The 19,867-nt window shown below is 37.7% G+C and overlaps 2 protein-coding genes across 4 annotated transcripts in view; both read left to right on the top strand.

Annotated features, from left to right (window-relative positions):
- Positions 1 to 19,867, top strand: part of LOC144654269 (uncharacterized) — an 82,199-nt gene that overhangs the window by 37,354 nt on the left and 24,978 nt on the right. The window contains exon 21 of one of the 2 annotated variants that reach the window (XM_078514353.1): positions 1,113 to 1,481. In XM_078514353.1, coding sequence (XP_078370479.1) covers positions 1,113 to 1,465 — 353 coding nt within the window. In that variant the 3' untranslated portion in view covers positions 1,466 to 1,481. Of the gene's footprint in view, positions 1 to 1,112; positions 4,562 to 19,867 lie in introns of those variants that run through there. The other variant, XM_078514352.1, reaches the window with a different exon arrangement.
- LOC144654268 (uncharacterized) overlaps positions 11,951 to 19,867 on the top strand; it is a 32,895-nt gene continuing 24,978 nt past the window's right edge. Inside the window, exons 1-3 of one of the 2 annotated variants that reach the window (XM_078514351.1) lie at positions 11,951 to 14,129; positions 17,663 to 17,788; positions 19,420 to 19,532. In XM_078514351.1, the coding sequence (XP_078370477.1) occupies positions 14,032 to 14,129; positions 17,663 to 17,788; positions 19,420 to 19,532 (337 nt within the window). In that variant the 5' untranslated portion in view covers positions 11,951 to 14,031. The remainder of the gene's footprint in view (positions 14,130 to 17,662; positions 17,789 to 19,419; positions 19,533 to 19,867) is intronic. The other variant, XM_078514350.1, reaches the window with a different exon arrangement.

Below are 19,867 nucleotides of genomic sequence, written 5' to 3'. Positions count from 1 at the left end.
AATACATTTTTTCGAGGTTTGACTTTAATTTTCTCGAGAATGCTTTAGAATTTAATTGCGGGGTCACTAAGACAAATTAATTTCGATGAGATGTTTTAAATAGTATACAAAATGTTGCCGTGCAATGAGTAGATTTTTGGTACTTAATTTTCGCACTCATTGCTCGAACTTTCAGCGGAATCCGTCTTAAGTATAAGACTAGATGAATGAAATGATCCTTGCAGTGAGTAAGCAATTTAATCAACGGCTTTTTTAGCCTGAAAACAAAAATTTAACTCTACAACGGGATTTGAAGCCATGACCTCCGCGATACCAGTGCGGTGCTCTTCTTCCCTTCCATATTATTTTCAGAGAGAGTTATAATGGTTGTTTTACAAAAGTACTTTAAAAACTCTACAACTTGGCTAAAAAAGATCCTTATTTAGGGAGTTGAATAAAGTTTTAAGGCGATATAAAACATTTCACACGTTCTAATCAAGTGACCGATGACGTCATAGTAAAAAGATTATTACAAATCCTATCTTTATAAAAATATCTATCAACATACAAATTTTTGTTTCCCTACGTTTAAATTTAGCCAAGATACGCACTGGGACCCAGACTCCCACTTTTGTTCAGATGTAACCTGGCAAATACCCTAAATCAATTTCCTTTACATTAAATTGATTGCTTTTGAATTGGCCAAGTAATTTTCTCATAATGGGCAACAACGCACTTTTGAGCATAGTCACGTGACTGATGACGTCACCATCCTAAGTTTTGTACGATAGGTCTTTTACGCTTAGGGTTACTTCTTTGTGGCGCAGTTTACTTCTTTGCTTTAAATTAAGAAAGTTATTTCACATTTAAACTTTCTAAGTTGCATAGAATTATGGAAAGGTTCTTATTATAATTATATATTGTTTTGATTATTATTATTATTATTATTTTTATTATTATTGTTATTATTATTATTATTATTATTATTTATATTATTATTATTATTGATTAAGCATTCATTTAAGATGAGAAATCTGCATGACTAAGATCAATTATCCCCCCATCCCTTACCCTATTTTATAAATTATTTATCTCACGAAGTAACAGCAGATTTCTCACCCTGTCATCAACAGTTTTAGGTGCCTTGTTCGTGTTTGTCTGCACCAAGAAAAGAAGACAGAAGGTATCCGACCACCCTACCGCTGATTCAGCGACGACAAGTCATGATAATCCCACGTACGGCTTTAGTAAATTCCAGCCAGAAAACGAGGCGGAGGATAACGTGTACGAACCAATCCCCTCTGCATGTGGTAAAGACCAAACAGACTTGCCAGAACAATTTAACGGCAACTTTAGGGACGATACCAGAAAGAATCTCATGAAGGCATTTACAGATGATGAAATAAACGATTGTGTGGAATTACCCCGAGAAAAGAAATACGAACTTGGTTACACTAACCCATGCTACAATTCAAGTGATTGCTAAGGTCTTCCACGATCACCTTTCCCTTATTTTACTTCTTTACCGTTTTATAGAGTCGTATGGTGGCCAGGCCGTTTTCACCTTTTTTAAAAGTTATAGCAACCCCTTACTAGTGCTTCCTCTGTTTTTTTGTTTTTTTTCACAGGAAGCAGATGAGCCAAATTCGACCTTTGTAAATATTAAAATGTTCTATCTATTTCGTAGCGCTTGTCATACGTCATCCGATCTTTTTGTTTACGGGACGCTTAAGCAAGCGTGGAGCGAAGCAAAGTTTTCCAAGCGAGGCACGAAGTGATCTTGTGGCGCCCAAGGTCATTGAGCCTGCGGCTACGCCAAGCGAAACAGGATTTCCACTGGTTTTACTGTCGCGTAAACAAAAAGATCAGATAACGTATGACAAGCGCTACGAAATAGATCAAACATTTTAATACAAAGGTCGAATTTGGCTCCTCTGCTCCCTGTGATTTCTTTCAGAATCAAATTTTGACATACTCTTTCAGTATGTTAGTTTTCACTCTTAGTTAATCCGAAAAACCTTTCTTTTTGTTCTCTTTCAAATTTGATTGGAAGTCTCATCACCAACCTTTGACTAAATATTTCATACAAAGCGCTTTTCGTTTCGCGTTTTCCGCACATTAGCGGCCTTCGCCTGAGATTTATAACTATGCTTACAAAGCAAAATCGTGTCCCTCAAAAAAATGGGTCGTAACTACCGTTTAATCTTTGTAATCTTACGACATTGTAAGCTATAAAACCACTGACATAGCATGTGAGACTGTTTAGAACACTACACTTTTGTGTATTATAATTGTTTCTACAATGAGTTTTATATAACAGTTAGAAATGTTATGTTGTAGTGAAAATGTCATCATCTACCCTCTTCGTGCCTCGTGGCACATAGGGCCTTGTAGTGAAAACGTAACTATATTTTATTTCACTTTTTTTACAAATTTAAACTTCGCTTTTATTATGTAGCGCTATAATGTGTAAGTTCCCATGGCTTTTACATGGATTGTGGTGCCAATTATTTTGGAACACTGTTAACTTATAGAAAACATTTAAATAGATTACAGGCGAGAGGGTGAGTACAGGCTTAGCCTCGCTGATTCAAGGATAAAAATGATCATGGTTTTACTGTGTTAAGCTGGTATATCCCTCACGTTAAAAGAAAACACACAGCTACCGTGAAATCGCCGTTACAAGCCTTGAGCCTATATATGTTTGTATCTAGTTTGGGTGGGCTTTTAACTGGGGAAGTTTCTATCCGGAGTTGCTTACAACCGGTATAAAAACGTTTGGAAATGAGCTTAAAAAGGCGACTTTCACACTCTGATAAGGGATATAAACTCTGATCAAACGATTAGATCTGCACTCAGCTTGCAATCTTAATCATTTTCATTGCTTTATTTGCAATATTACATTCTGTGAAATCGTTGGTAAAATAATATGGAAACGTTGGACGAAGGGGAGGGCTTATCTACCCCAGGGGCTTATAACGGAAAGATGAGTCGTTAAGCGGAAGGGCTTTTGTAAGCAGCGGGGCCAATAACCAGCATATCAATGAACGTGACTCATAGAGGTCAATTGTACTTGTAATGTAAAGTAGAAAAGTCACACAAAAAGTTTGACTCTTAGGGCCGAATCGCACTAGCGGACAAGTTTTAAATGTCATGACATTTTTGACATAAACAAAATTGTCGCGACAAGTCAGAGACATCTTGAAGAGAACAAAAGGTGAAATTATTAGTACAATAGCTTTGCACGTGCTTCTGGCATCCCTGTACATTTTTCAGCACGGCCGTCTTGGGCAAACATTTAATATGCAGTACCACGCGGTAAAAAAATTCTAAAAAAATTTGCATTTAGAGCACGCGTGTTCTCATGCAGTGGAATAATGAGTCGTCTCAAGATAACTTTTTCTTTTCTCATTCTTACATTGGGCAAATACTTCGCTTATAAACATGCCTTGCCTATCGCGGAAAGATTTTGCGGCTGAATTATGATAGTGAGAGCCACATCACGGTGCATACTATCGCAAACATTTTGGTGTGCGTGTTGTTATTAGGTCCAGTTTGGGCCAAACACAATAGCCAATCAACAACGTATTGTTATCTGGCATTACGAGGGCATGGGAATGCGACTTGTCATGAAATGTCCTGCCTCGAGGCAGGACTTCGGCCCCTTGGATGATTTGTCCGTTTTGACAAAATTTGCCCTTGTCCAACAAGTCGTACGCACTTGTTTTTGCAATTGTTTGACAAAATGTATCGCGCGTGCAACGCGGACCAATCATAAGACAGCCGCTTCTTTGTTTTCCTAAAATGTTGGACAAGTTGTAGGTCTCGAAAAACGTAATCGCACTTGTGTTCTGCAACAAGTGACTCATTAATGATGAAATCTACCATTTGTTACAAAATTTGTCCGCTAGTGCGATTCGGCCCTTACCGGTCAATCTTAATGGCTAGTTCGATAAGACCTGTAATATAAGAAAGCCATATCAATAGTGTGACTTGCAACGATCGTTTTGATCAGCAAGTGTTTCATTAACTTTCAGTGTAATTTAACAGACAGCAATGTAAAAATGCAGTTGCTTTGCCTTTTATAGCTCATATAAACTGCTGTTTACCGCTGTGCGATATTTGTTATTAAGTATAGTAGGAAGCTTTTTTGACAATTCTGTTCATCAATGCCAGTTTCCCTTTGCTGATCCTTTTCTCTTCTCGTTTCTGATCATTAAGATTTTACTTCTTCTCTATCAATCCAATCATATTTTAAGAAAAAAAAACATTTCTTGAATTAAAAGCGGCAAGTCGCAGTCATCTGTATAATTGAGGAGCTATGATCTTACGAACAAATTCTCACAAGGTGGAATATAGCAAATGTAAGCAAAAGAGAGAACAAAATTTCGGTTGTAGTCGGACTTTCAAAAAAGAAATGGCGGCCAGAAATCGGAATTGTTAAAGTGAGCTTCCTAGCAATAAACATTTTTTGACTGTTGTTGATCAAACAAGCCAATTTAAATGTTCAGCTTCGTTTTATATCAAGTTTTATATATATCAACTACTTAATAAATGGTGCTGGGTAATCAATTGTCATGAATTTGTTGCATTTCAGACTGATTGTCACAAGGGTTTATTTCCCTTTATATATTGAGACTCGATCTCATGCATGACGTCTTAACTCCTGATTTAGGATGTATTTTACTGATGAATAACTGGACACTTCGCGTGATTGGCTTCCTTCTGATTGGCTGTACCATGGTTAACTATAGTTACACCGCGGAAATTTGATGTTCTTTAAATAAATATTAGCCCGAGAAGCGAAGCTTCGAGGGCTAATATGCTTGTTTAGGCCGCCGATTGGGCAGATAATAGAAATGGAATACAAAGAACTTTTCCGCCCAATCAGGAGGCAGTATTCAGAGAACTGTTTGGAACTGGCCTGGCAAGACTCTTTCCCCAGGGGCACCTTTCACCCAGCAGCTAGAGCAAGGCATCATAGTCACCAATAAATACCCAGAGAACGCAAACAGCATTTCAGATGGAATACAGTAAACACCCGCATATAAGAACACATGATTTCGGAGGTCAGGCTGATCGGGTTCTTATTTAATGGGTGCTTAGTGACAAATCAGCCTCAAAGTGTTCTTAAAATGTTCTTAAATTTCTATATTAGTAATACTACCCAAAAATGCCCCTAGATGTAAAATTAGCATAAATTAATAAATATTCTTTGATTTTAATGATCACAATCAATACTGTATCATTGAGCCTATAGATGAGATGACTGGCTTTCCTTCATTATAGGTAATGATGAATAAAATCACTTGTTTTTTATGTAATTATGACACCCTTTCCAATTTATAAGAACATGCTAAATTTTTCAGGCTGATGTTGTTCTTATAAAAATGGGGCTTTATTGGCCAAATTTCAGCCTGGTGTTCTTAATCCATTTGTTCTTATATGCGGGTGTTTACTGTAGCAGTCTTGCAGAAGGTGAAGAATCTCTCTGGAGCTACGTTCCATGTGGTTGCTGAGAGAGTGTTTGAGTTGGTAACGAGCACTAGCAGAAGGCGCTTAGATGTATCGTGTGGTATCAATCAAGAATGTCTTAAGATTGAAAAAAGTGTCTACATCTGACAGTACACAACACAAAAAAACACTCCCTGCCTATACGGTGAAGGTCATGGAACAATTATAAGCCTGCGATCGTCAAATTCCCCGTGTCACAGTGAAAGACAGAAGAGATCAGAGGCAGTTTCGGCATGCGGCATGCTTAAATAACCGTAACCAATTCTAAAATACTATCTCAGAAACGTATTATTCCAAATAAATGTCTACGAAAAAAAGTGAGCATTTTTTTGTTATTTTCGCAAATAAACGTGTAAACGGGTCATTTTGAGACCAATAATTCAGGTGTCGCGAAGTCACATATGATGTCACGTTGCTTCAATTTTAACCCTAAAATAAACAGTAATCATATTTATAGCTCCTACTTGTTTTAAAAGAATCCAAGCAACTTTGTAGCCAAAAAACCAAGATGGCAGCCAAAAGGAGGGTATCGGGCAAATTAAAAATCCGATTTACAAAGCGAAAGTTACTGTTCTATTCTTGCTATTATACATTTTTTGAGTCTAATGCTTGCGTGCGCTTTGCGCATGCGCATTAGACTCTTTGTTATATGAAAAAAGCTGTTAGCAATCCCAAGGGAATGGTTCGGGATCGATAATCGTTCGCTGTAATGTAGAAAACAATGATCAGCTGCAAGAACGGACTCCGTACGGACACGCACGATTAGTTTCAATTAAAAACAGCCAATCAGCGACACGTGTTCCCACGCATAATTAAAAGTTCTTTCTCAAGTCACGATTATTCAACACTTGAACAGGACGAAATAATTTTCCAGTTAAGACATTTGTAAGCTTTTTGTGAAAATAAATCTTCGTTTTCAGTTCAGTTAAGCACTTGTGTTTTCGTCTTGCTTAAAAAGCAAGACGTCTTTGAGAAAAAATATTTCGACGGCGACTCGCGTTTATTTACACAATGCGACCAAATATTTATTTTGTTTTAAAAAATAGAAAACTTTACCTCGTATTTTGTATTTAAGTCATTCGAATTTTGACCAATTTTTTCTTTACAGTGCAAACAAAAACCTTCAAAAATAAAAGATGTACATGGATAAATGTAAATCAAGTTACGCGACTAAATCAAAATGCGTTTGTTTGGCCGCTTTGCAGTATTACACTGTCCCGGCCTTTGCCATACACTGAAATCGAATTTCATACTTTTACGACTCTCAGAGATCTTAAGTTCTTCTTACAGCTAGAAAAATCATAAAATGGTTACATTGATATGGAAGTGATGATTCGCGAAATTTGTACATCATGATAAACAGTCTTCGCTCCTGTGTATGGTAGCTCGATAATAATTGCCTAGTTTCCAGCGTTCAAAAGGTCATCATTATATTGACGTGAGCATTTACACCCGTTTTTAGGAAAATCTGTCACTAAGTGCTTACAGTACAATGGAGTAACAGTCACTATTTCAAGTGCTTTTATTGCAAAATCTGTTTCAAGAGTCATCATCAAAATGGTGAAAAATCTGAAAGAAAACGATGTGAAGTTCTTCAACCCTTGTTGTAATGAACATGCTTTTTGTAAATCGTCACGCAATCTTGTCCAAATGTTTAATCGTTTCTGCTTTTACGGACAATACGGAAGAAGTAACATCAACTCCTGTTCATACTTTAAATTTTGTGAAGCATATAACATTTATGACTGTTTCGTTTTCATCCATAATCATCCACGATGCCCCTAGCTTGCTATAAGCATTTTAAATTAAACTCCCGAACACAAACCTCTAACCAATTTTAACCGGCTTACGAAAACCGCGCAATCTGTATCACTATGCCATACGGCATTAGACTCATGTCACCCTTGGTGACCTATTTTTTAACTCTGCAACGCCAGCTGCAGAGTAAGATGAAAAAGCATTGACCATTCTTTTACAGTGCTGAGCAATTTTATAATTCCAATTTGTTATTTACATTTAGTTATTTAATGAAATCGAGTGTCTAAATAGACACCCAAAAATAAACATTGTCATTATTATTGTCATTTAAATTAATACGACGGGTGCTGACCAATCGTGTATCTTAAAACAAACAATAGTCTGTGGCCCTTAATTGATAATGTTAATCAACCCGCACTAACGGGAACAGAAATGATACGCAGTCAGATCACTAGGGTGTGTGTCGACGAAATGTGACTGTGTTTCGTCATGTTTACCAACGAAGTGTTCTTCGTTATCTGTTTTATTTTATGCTTGAAGAAAACGCACCAAACCGTTATAAACCCGTCCAATCTCAATCAATATGGGTAAGTTTGTTATAATTGCTTACTAGCATGTTAACTAGATCGAACTTTAGCATGCTTTTGTGGGAAGCACCTGGAGCTACGAAATATTGTTTATACACCTTCCACTTGCATGGCTAACTGAAGTTTTTCCGACTTGATTAAGCATGTTTGAAGCAAAATACCTCTATTAAGCTTTGTTAACTTGTTGCATTAGATGTTTTAAGCATATGTTCAAGTTGACGGCGCTAAGAAAATGAAGACCTTACCGGAAGTACTTCCGGTTTGGTTTTCTCCATGTTCTCGTGACGGATAAGTTTTGTGGAATATAAAAAACGTCTTGTATGTCAAAGTTTAGTTTTGTACTCAGCCTTTAGGTACGGCGTAGAAGTAATATAATCAGAGATCTTCGAACGCACAGAAAGTGCAAAAGACTGTGGTCTCTAAGGAGGAACAAACTATACTTTCGCTTTTAACTTCTCGATGGGGGGTACCCATGGAAAGGAATGTCGAAAAAGAAGTCTCTGATATCTTCGTAACTGAAAGGCATCGTTTCTTTTTCAAAGAGCAAAGTCTATACTTAAAGAGGTAAGTCTACTTCAAGCACACAGGAATTAGTGTTTTGATTAGATTTCTTGGAAAGAATCACTCTGACTAGTGTGATATGGTTTACCGGAGTATGACAAAATAATCAATAACACAAATCGCGTTAAATTAAAAACTGGAGACCAAAAACAAGTTATTAGCATAAGTTAATAAGTTGAAACCTAATCACTGCACAAAATATTTTTGGTTTTCGCCAACACAAAGACAGCTTGCACAAATCATGAGTCCAAGTAGGGATTCCCAGAACAGGGAAGTGTCTTTCCGAGAATTATGAAAAATAACATCGCATTGAATAATTTATTAATCTGCGCCTGAAGATGAAATAAGTCCACCATAAAGCTAGAACTATTTTCTTAGGGTCTATAATTAATAAGGCGCACAGGTAATGGGCGATTTGTAAACTGAAGAAAACTATCAGCATAGTTTAACACTTCATGACTTAATGGAAGCTAAGACTTTAACTTACGTGCGGTACGAAAAATGAAATGCGATATATCCATCAATATTCAACATCCCACGGTAATTTTACCCTGGGCGTCCGATCAGGTTTCAGTGCAGACCTCTTTCGAGAATAAACACAGTTCAATGTCACGATTTGGAGAAAGATAAAGGCTAAGTGAATGAATCTTTGTAGAAATTTCAGCGTGTAGTGTCACTGTACATTTTTACTTGTCATTTGCATTTAAACTCTGCCTGCGGGTCGCAAAAATACCGCAAACCTCGAAAAAAAAACTCAAACCACTCTTTTAAATGTCTAATAAGATCTATTTCATGATGGTTAACGAGTCCATAGGCCGAATTAACTATCACGCATACAAATCGATAGCTAATATTGCACAGTAGAATCCCGATTTTCTCGAATCTCCAAGGGAAACGAAAGTTGGTTCGTGAAATCGGGGTCAAAATTGCAATCTTCGAGGAAAGAGAAACAACTTTTGTTTTAAACTTATCCGAAGGCTCGAGGAATGGAGGGATCGAGAAACGTGTTTCCACGGTAATTGAATAGAAAATGGAAAACTTAATGAATTAACACAAAGAAAAGTCGAAACCATACTCTCTTGAGGAAACTGAATTAAAGTTTTCAGTTTCAAATTTGCTTATTGACATGACGCCAGGTTTAAAGTTGTTAATTGACAAAAAATTCACGAGATTTCCACACCGCACATTTTCCAGTGACTTCAATTCGTAGCTTTGCTAAATTTATTCAAGAATCGATCAAGAAAGCCAACTAGTGATAAAAAAAACTGTTGTAATTTATCGCTGTTGTATACGAACCGTTTGCGACCAAAAATCAATGGACGTCCTGTAATATCGATAGACACAGATAGTTTGACTCTTACTGGTCAATCTTAATGGCTAGCTAGTCCGATTAGACATGTAAGCCATATCAGTAGTGTGTTCTTAAACGATCGTTTTGATCAGCGCGTGTTTCATTAACTTTTTGTAATTTAGCAGACAGCAATGTAAAAATGCAGTTGCTTTGGCTTTAAGAGCTGATATAAACTGCGGTTAACCGCTGTCCGATATTTCTTATTAAGTATAGTAGAAAGCTTTTTTGACAATTCCGTTCCTCGATGGCAGTTCCCTTTTTCCTTTTTTCGCCTTTCCATTCCGCAAGTCTGTTCCTTTTCTCTTATCTTTTCTGATCACAAAGATTTTACTTCTTCTCTTTCAATCCAATCACACTTTTAGAAGAAACTCTCTTGAATTAAAAGCGGAAATCGCAGTACTAGTCTTCTTATAATTAAGCAGCTTTGATCTTACGAAAAAAATTTCACAAGTTGGAATAAAGCTAATGTAAGCAAAAGAAAGAACAAAATTTCGGTTGTTGTCTGACTTTCAAAAAAGAAATGGTGGCCAAAAATCTGAATTGTTAAAGTGAGCTTCCTTGCAGTAAAACATTTTTTGACTATTGTTGCTCAAACAAGCTATATTTAAATGTTCAGCTTGGTTTTATATCCAGTTTTATATATATCAACTACTTAATAAATGGTGTTGGGTTAATCAATTGTCATAAATTTGATGCATTTCAGACTGATTGTCACAAGGGATTATTTCCCTTTATATATTGAGATTCGATCTCATGCATGACTTGTTAACTACTGATTTAAGATGTATTTTACCGATGAATAACTGGGCACTTCACGTGATTGGCTTCCTTCTGATTGGCTGTACCATGGTTAACTATTTAAATAATAGAGTGTTTCTGTCAAGAAACTATCGGTCTGATGGTTGCCCCGCGGAAATTTGATGTTCTTAAAACAAATATTAGCCCGAGAAGCGAAGCTTCGAGGGCAAATATGCTAGTTTTAAGAACATCAAATTTTCAAGGGGCAACTATCAGACCGATAGTTCCGAGACAGAAACACTCTATTGTCTTTATTGTTCACCACTAAATTTTCTTCCGCGCGCACATACAAAAACAAGCATCGAGAATTATTTTTACTTTTGAGGAAAAAAAACTCAATTGAAAGCCGAAATTTAACAAACGAAACAAAACCAAATGAGAAACCCACGAAATGCAGTGAATTTGGTTGTTTTTTTTTTGTCTGCAGGCCGCTTGTTTACAAAAAACAGTCACGGGCGGTCACTATCGATCCGGGCATTTTTCACGGGAGGGTATTATGGGCTGATAGTGCCCTCCGGCGGACGGGCACTATCGCGTCACGTGTTCACTTTAAACCAATCAGAATCGGAGAAAATTTAGTGGTGAACACTATTGCGTCACGTGATCATTCAAACTAATCAGAATCGGAGAAAATTTAGTGGTGAACTATAAACCCCAATAGCATGCAAGTGCCGATAGATAGCACACATTCGCAATATTCTGATATTCTGAGCATATGCGACGTTTACGGAACGAGAACTGGTGGCGAAAATAGAAATTTCCTACTGAGAAGATTCGTATATAAACGTACGCCTGAGGTACGGTCTTTCTCGCCAATCTTTTAGACACATTGCGGAATGATTCTTCGGCATTCTTCAATAAACGGCATGCAGTGCATGCAGAGGCGATGACATTTAAATAAATATCTTTAATATTTCAGAAAATTTGTTAAAAAAAATAACGTACACTAAATAACATGACAACTTCTGTATTAAATGACTGTTCATCAAAAAAATGTGTTATCTCCTTGCGTGACATCTCCTTAAGCCTGATATATGATATAAGATATTTTGACGCCGAGGTCAAACGCGGTCTCGTAATTGTTTTAAACAGAAAAAAGTGAAGTCTTTTTTACTGTCTAAAACTGCAAAATAATTTGACTCTTCGTTTATATCTTTATTCCTTTCTAATTTCAGGAGTATTCTGGTATTTTCTTTGTGTTCTTTGCGGTGATTTCTTGTCCTAAACTTGACCTCGGTCTCCATATGGGGACGAGATGCAGATAAACGTGTCGCATGTGTTTAGGTACCATCCTTAACTCGAAAATTCCTTGCCGAGAAGAACCTGGGGACGAGGGTAATTCTCACACCAAACTAGGGCCACAGCATAAGGCGATTTGTCATCGCCTAAAAATGATCGGAATTTTCTGCGCTGCGGGGTGTTCGGGCAATCTTCGCAAATTTAAAGAACTTTTTCCATAATAGTTCTGTATCGAAACATTTAAGAAATAGAACCAGTGCCTCTCGACCGGAGTAAACAGTGAGGTCATGTGACGCGACCTTCGTTCCGCTGCCACTGGTTGTCCGGACAGTTTAATCAGATTGACATGAAAGTAGTTTTTACCTGTACCTCTTGATCCTCTTTCCCGAGTCTTCGCTCGGTTTTTAACTGGTCCTTATGGACCCCGCGAAAGACAAGGAAAGTCAAACTCACCCAACAGCTAGAGCTAGGCATCATAGTCACCGAGAACTGCCCAGAGAACGCAAACAGCATTTCAGATGGAATAGCAGTCTTGCAGAATTCGAAGTTGAAAAATCTCTCTGCAGCTACGTTTCATGTGGTCACTGAGATAGTGTTTAAGTTGGCAACGAGTACCGGCATAAGGCGCGTAGATGTATCTTAAGGTATCAATCAAGAATATATTAAGATTGAAAAGGGTGTCCATCTCTGACAGTATACAATACAAAAGCACATTCCCTGCCCATACGGTGAAGTCATGGAACAATTATAAGCCTGACATCGCCAAATTCCCCGTGTCAAAGTGGAGGACAGAAGCGTTCAGAGGCAGGTTCGGCATGCAGCATGCTTAAATAACCGTAACCATTTCTCAGAAATTTATTTTTCTAAATATAACTACCGACAGTACTGTTTCGGCCTTCTGGGCCTCATCAGTGCAGTGCTAATGCTAGGATGGAGGCTTAGCTGTATAGCTACCCCAAATGATCCCACACTTGAAGTATCATCTAAGCAATATATGTATGTCCTGACAAGGCCCCAGGATTTGCAAGAGGCCTTCAACTCTCTTAGCCCTCCCCTCCCTCCCCTCCCCCCTGCGGGTTTGAGAGAACCCAGGGGCACTGCTTGGAAACCTTCCCATGCCCGGTCACAGCTGAGCTGGAGGCCTCTGAGCCCTTCCCCCCGAAAAACAAAAGCCGGGAACAGTCCTTGCCACATTTCAAACCAAATTATTTGCGGAAACACAGCAAGCCAAAAAGCTGATTTAAGCCAGCCCTCCAGCCGGCCTGCAATTCAAAAGTAGGTCAGGGCCCAAGCTACCTGTCCACGGGGCAATCTTGCGTGGGCCTTTAAGCACGGAACCCGGAGTCCACGTTTTGTCACATCCAAACAGATGTCTAGGCAAAACAAAAAGAGTGAGCCTTTTTCTTGCAAATGATTATACGTGCAAAAGGGTCATTTTGAGACCAATAATCAGTTGTCGCGACGTCACATATGTTGTCACGTAGCTACAATTTAAACCCAAAAATAAACAGAAATCATGTTTGTAGTTCCTACTCGTTCTAAAAAGCGATTCGTTTCCGTTAAAAGAATACAAGCAACTCTGTAGCCTTTCCCAAAAATCCAAGGTGGCGGCCAAAAGGAGGGTATCGGGCAAATTAAAAATCCGATTTACAAAGCGAAAGTCACTGTTCTTTTCTTATTATACTTTTTGTAATGCTTAATAGCCAAAGATTATACGATTAGATATGTTTCGTTTGTTCCACTTGAGAGAGCCATACAGCCACCCTAGCTGATGGATTCGTGGGAACTGTTGATGACTTTTGACTTGCTAATTGAAGCTGTATTAAGAAGCGGCAATCAAATTTAGTTGAGAAAATTTCTACACAGGTCTTAAAACAGTTTCGCTTGATTGGTAGCACTTAGTTCTCCTTTAGAACTCTGCAACGCCAGCCACAGAGTAAGATGGAAAAGCATTGACGCGATTCTTTTACAGAGCTGAGCAATTTTATAATTCCAATTTGTTATTTAAATTTAGTTATTTAATGAAATCGAGTGTCTAAATAGACACCCAAAAATAAACATTGTCATTATTATTATTGTCATTTAAAATAATACGACGGGCGCTGACCAATCGTCTATCTTAAAACAAACGATAGTCTGTGGCTCTGAATTGATAATGTTAATCAGCCCGCACTAACGGGAACAGAAATGATACGCAGTCAGATCACTAGGGTGTGTGTTGACGACATGTGACTGCGTTTCGTCATGTTTACCAGCGAAGTGTTCTTCGTTATCTGTTTTATTTTATGCTTGAAGAAAACGCAACAAACCGTTATAAACCCGTCCAATCTCAATCAATATGGGTAAGTTTGTATAATTGCTTTCTAGCATTTAAACTAGATCGAACTTAAGTGCGTTTGTGCAGGAAGCACCTGGGGCAAGGAAATATTGTTTATACATCTTCACCTTGCATGGCAAATTTAAGTTTTTCTGACTTGATTAAGCATATATAAAACAAAATACCTCTATAAAGCTTTGTTAACTAGTCGCATTATATTTTAAAGTTATGTTTAAGTTGACGGCGCTAAGAAAATAAAGACCTAACCGGAAGTACTTCCGTTTGGTTGGCACCAAGTTCTCGTGAAGGATAAGTTTTGTGGAATAGAAAAACGTTTTGTATGTCAAAGTTGAGTTACGTACTCAGTCTTCAGATGCAGCGTACAAAAAATATAAGTTAAGATCTTCGAAAGCACAGAAATTGACGGTGGTCCAAAAAGTACATACTACTTTCGCTTTTGACTTCTCGATGGGGGGTACCCATGGTCTGAAAAATCGAAGAAGTCTTTGATAATCTTGCTAGCCGAACCCATCATTTCTTTTTCAAACAGCCAGTTTATAGCTATAAAGAGCTAAGTGTACTTCAGGCAAGCCTGAATTGAATGTTTTGATCTGCTTTCTTGGAAAGAACGACTTTAACTAGTGTGATACAATTTACTGGAGTATGACAAAATAATCAATAACACAAATCGCGTCAAATTAAAAACTGGAGACCAAAAACAAGTTATTAGCATAAGCTTATAAGTTGAAACCTACCCATGCAAAACAATGTTTTGGTTTCAGCCAAAACAAAGGCAGCTTGTCACAAATCATCAGTCCAAGTAGGGTTTCCCAGAACAGGGAAGTGACTTTCCGAGAATTATGAAAAATAACATCGCATTGAATAATTTATTAATCTGTGCCTGAAGATGAAATATATCCACCATAAAGCTAGAACAATTTTCTTGGTGTCTATAATAATAAGGCGCACAGGCAGGTAATGGGCGATTTATAAACTGAAGAAAACTATTAGCATAGTTTAATTTCTGACTTAATGGAAGCTAAGACTTTAACTTACGTGCGGTACGAAAAATGAAATGCGATATATCCATCAATATTCAACATCCCACGGTAATTTTACCCTGGGCGTCCGATCAGGTTTCAGTGCAGACCTCTTTTGAGAATAAACACAGTTCAATCTCAGGATTTGGAGAAAGATAAAGGCTAAGTGAATGAATCTTTGTAGGAATTTCAGCGTGTAGTGTCACTACATTTTTACTTGCCATTTAAACTCTGCCTGCGGGTCGCAAAAATACTGCAAACCTCGAGAAAAACAAACTCATACCACTCTTTTAAATGCCTAATAAGATCTATTGCATGATGGTTGACGAGTCCATAGGCTTAATTAACTATCACGCATACAAATCGATAGCTAATATTCCACAGTAGAATCCCGATTTCTCGAATCTCCAGGGGAAACGAAAATTGGTTCGTGAAATCGGGGTAAAAATTGCAATATTCGAGGAAAGAGAAACAACTTTTGTTTCGAGTTATCCGAAGGATTTTTCACTGTAATTGAATAGTAAACGGAATCAATGAGAACACAAAGAACTGTCGAAACCATGCTTTCTTGAGGAAACTGAATTAGCGTTTTCAGTTTTAAATTTGCTAATTGACATGAAGCCAGGTTTAATGTTGTTAATTGACAAAAAAACTCTCACGTGATTTCCACACTGCGCACTTTCTAGTGACTTCGTAGCTTTACTAATTTCATTCAAGAATCGATTAAGAAATGTAGTATTGATAAAAAAAAAACTGTTTTAATTTATTGCTATCGTATACGGAACGCTGTTTATTATTTGCTGTTTATCATTTGCAATCAAAAAATATTCAGCAAAGTTTCCTACCGTGGGAAATTTTGTTGCCTCTTTTGTCCATTGTGGAATTGCATCACTGAGCACTAAATCGTCTTAAGAAACATCAAAAGCGAAACTGGTGCCCTTTAAACATTTGAAAACCAGTGTACTGTCGTGAATTGTAATAACGTCGTGAATTGTAATACCTGTCGTAAATTGTAATAACAGTTGTCGTGATTTGTAATAGCTGTCGTAAATTGTAATAACATTGTCGTAAATTGTAATAATGCACCTATCGCAAATTGTAAAACAACTGCCGAATTAAACTCTGCTGTCGTAAATGAAAAAAGCCGTTTGTACTACCCGAACAACAACCTAAACGGCAAATCTTCAAGTGGGTGTGGGGCAGCCCAAGCTCTCTCAGAGTTGATATTTCTTGAAATTTTTTTTAATTTTGGGTATTTAAAAGCAGGCCTCTCTTCCTCTCTAGCCCTGAAAAAAAAAATCTAACTTTTTTCTTAAAAAAGCGGGCAAAACTCTTGATATCTCTAGGCTATCAACTATTTTCTCACTGAATGCGCATAAAAAATGATTTCTATCGTCCCTTACAACACTTCTTTATTTTTTAAGGGGTAGGTTATTTCACTAATTCTTTAAAAACTGGACGGCTGAGAAATTTAAGCATTATCGATCCTCCAAATCCCTTCTCCCGGCGAGAAAATCGCCATTCAAAAAACCCATTGAATTCAATCTTATCACTTTTGGCCTCCACCTCTTTGTAGTCCACTATTCCTACAAGCTAAAGAGCCACTAAACATGAAAATTTTAAAAAAAAACAAGAAAATCCCAACTGGCAGGGGGCACAGGGCTTAGCGTGGTCGAGGATTTGAACTCGGGACAACCGAAAAAAAATCCAGCTAGTGGCAGAGGCAGGTCTTGAACCGGGGATTACAAGATTATTCATTACATTATTGAATGTCCTTCACTTTTTTGGGGCTTATTTATACCGAACTTGGTGGTCATTTCCGATGCCTAATTCTGGCTAAAATCCATGACTAGTCCTTTAATCAAATAGAGTGATTTCATAAACCCGTTAGTTATTACACTTTTTGATACTATTAGAACTTATTCCATTTTTCTTTTGTATATTTTTACTATTGCGACTACTGGTAGATAGTGTTTCACGGGTTAAATGAAATCACTCTATGCAATTTTTATTAAAAAGAATATCGGAACCACTTACTGACTCCCTTCGCTGTGAAATGCTTGCAATTAATAGATAAACAGATTTCCAGAGTTAAATGGCAAAATAATATATGATAATACTGGTTATTACAAAAACGGCAATGTGCTATTACAATTTACGACAGCTCGGTGTATTACAAATTACGACAGCATGTTATTACAATTTGCGATAGGTGCATTATTACAATTTACGACAACTGTTATTACAATTTACGACAGCTATTACAAATCACGACAACTGTTATTACAATTTACGACAGGTATTACAATTCACGACGTTTATTACAATTCACGACAGTACAAACCAGTTCCTGCTCATATAGTTACTGACTCCGTACAACTAGAGTAGCTAATCAAATTGCAGCATATGCATTGGTAAACTACTAGAATTCTACTTAAAAGTGAAAAGGTGTGTACTAAACTTTTGAGTTCAAACAGAATGTTCTAAATTAACCCTTTTTTTTTTTTTTTTTTTTCAGGCGGAACGTTTGTACCAGGCAAACTACGCAGATCGAGTCGTATTACACAGTAACAGCAACTACCTCTTACACATACACAACTACAAGCTGTGGGTGGTGGGGATGGAGTAGATGCGGCTCATCAAGGTAAGACACATATCATGCTGGAGCACTCACTTGGTTCGTATTGCGTTGCGTTCATGTTTGTTTGTACTGCTAGTCATAAATGCGATTTATGAGATGATATTACAGTAAAAAAAATTGTGATCACTTTTAATTAATTGACATTCGTTCCTGCAATCGCCATCCAATCTGAACACTAGAAGACCCTAGAAGGAGAGTTGTAAAGGGGGTAAAAATTACGTATCACAGGAAATAAAACGACTTTTTCACGATTCACAGAGAATGTTATGTTGACACTTCTCGCTTCACAGGAAATAAAAGAAAGAGTTTTGGAAAATCACGGTTCACAGTTACTGGGGGAAAGGCCATTTCACAATTCATGGCAAATAAAAAGGGCCGATCATGGCTCACGAAAGTACCCTTTACCACCCTTTAGAAGAGCTTACAAGAATGTGAAGTAGTTAAAAGTGATCACACTTTTATGCTCCTTGTACGTCATGATCGCCTGCTGTTATAGCAAGTAATTATCGAAATTACCGTCACTTCGACGGCGAAAAGTAGGACAAGCAGACCAATAAGAACTTAAAATTTATAGATGTACGCTAGTGTCCAAAATAGCGAATCAGTTTTATTTATTTGCTTCTAATTGGCGAAAAAGATAATAGCTAGCTCTTTGCAAGTTTCTTGAGTGTATATATATTTTAAATAGTTAAGACACAAAAGACGTTTAGTATTATCACAATTTATTGACCATCAGAAATAAATTTCATTTAATCAATAGCTCTTTGTCAAGTAATCTACCTCATGTGATCTTTTCACGCGAGTACCCCAGGAAACCGTCAAATAGCATCGTCCAAAACCATCATCGACCGTCTAATAGCATCGGGCCTTTTGTAAAGAGCGTATTCAAAGCCCATAATTGTCTTTTTTTCAGTTTCAACACGAGCAACACTTAAGTCAGTATTCTACTGTTGTGGCTCGTCAATGGGGGAGTGCTTTTCCTGTCACACTTTTGTCCCCATAGATCTAGACCCCATATTATTTGAGGATTTAGGTTAGTGGAGGCCCAACTCCCTCCAATCAGAGAAGGGGCCCAACTTCCTCTTTTCTACCCAGGAATGCTCACTGTCGGCCCTGAGAGGTGTCCCTACTCCCTCCTCTCCATCCGGCATGTCCTTCTCCCTGGGCTGTAGGTTTTTTTAGTTTGACACTCCAGGAGTACAAGGGGCTGACATATTTTGGTGGAGCACTTTGTCACCCACTCCTCAGCAATGTTATAGCTATGCAATAATCACCCCCTTTGGGCCCTGATAATGATAAGCAGATCTCATTACCTCTTACCCTGGCGAACCATGAACTGTAATTAAATAAAGTACATGACCTCTTGTTAACTTCCCCCAGCCTTACCATAAGAGTTATGCGGTGACCAGCTAGTAGAATTTGCTTGTTGATATTCAGGGCTTAAAGGGTTTATTAAAAGGAAATAACCACCAAGAAAGGTATGGGACCAGCTGGGATGATTTGTTTGTTGATATTTTGGCCTTGATGTTATATTCATTTCAAACATGAGGAAGTTAATTAATGGCGGATCCATCAGTCGACTTCCCACCAATCGTTACTGATCAATGTTCTGTATCCGACGTATTGCTTTCAAGACCGAGGACAGTGTACCGCAATGTCCAAAGAACAAGAAGTGTCAGTGTTAAAGTAATTTTTTGCTGCAGTGGATGGAGAAAGAGTTACTCCAGTTCGAGAGAATGCAGAGAAGGTAAATATGAAAATATTTATTTCTGGGGCACTCAGTAAGTAGTTCCAGATTCACAAAACATTGCCAACGTGTGTATGGCCAATGAGCATTTGACCTTGACACAAAACAACCATCACGTGATTAATCCGATCAACATGATTGCGAGAATATCGATGTCAAACTTTTCATTGAATACGATTTCAACACAACTTTCAAGTCCAGATAGAGACAGAAATCACCGCCGCGGCTAAAAAAAAGGAAAATGTTTTAAAGCATTTACCCATTGACCCACCATTAACCCAATGACCCACTCATTGAGTTTTGGATTATTTGAATCACAAATTCGTTAACTCATT

The sequence above is a fragment of the Oculina patagonica genome, chromosome 5 (assembly GCF_052425735.1).
Source record: "Oculina patagonica isolate OP01 chromosome 5, crgOcupat, whole genome shotgun sequence".
NCBI lineage: Eukaryota > Metazoa > Cnidaria > Anthozoa > Scleractinia > Oculinidae > Oculina > Oculina patagonica.
Note: the sequence above shows the minus strand (reverse complement) of the source record. Positions and strands in the feature narration are given on the sequence as shown.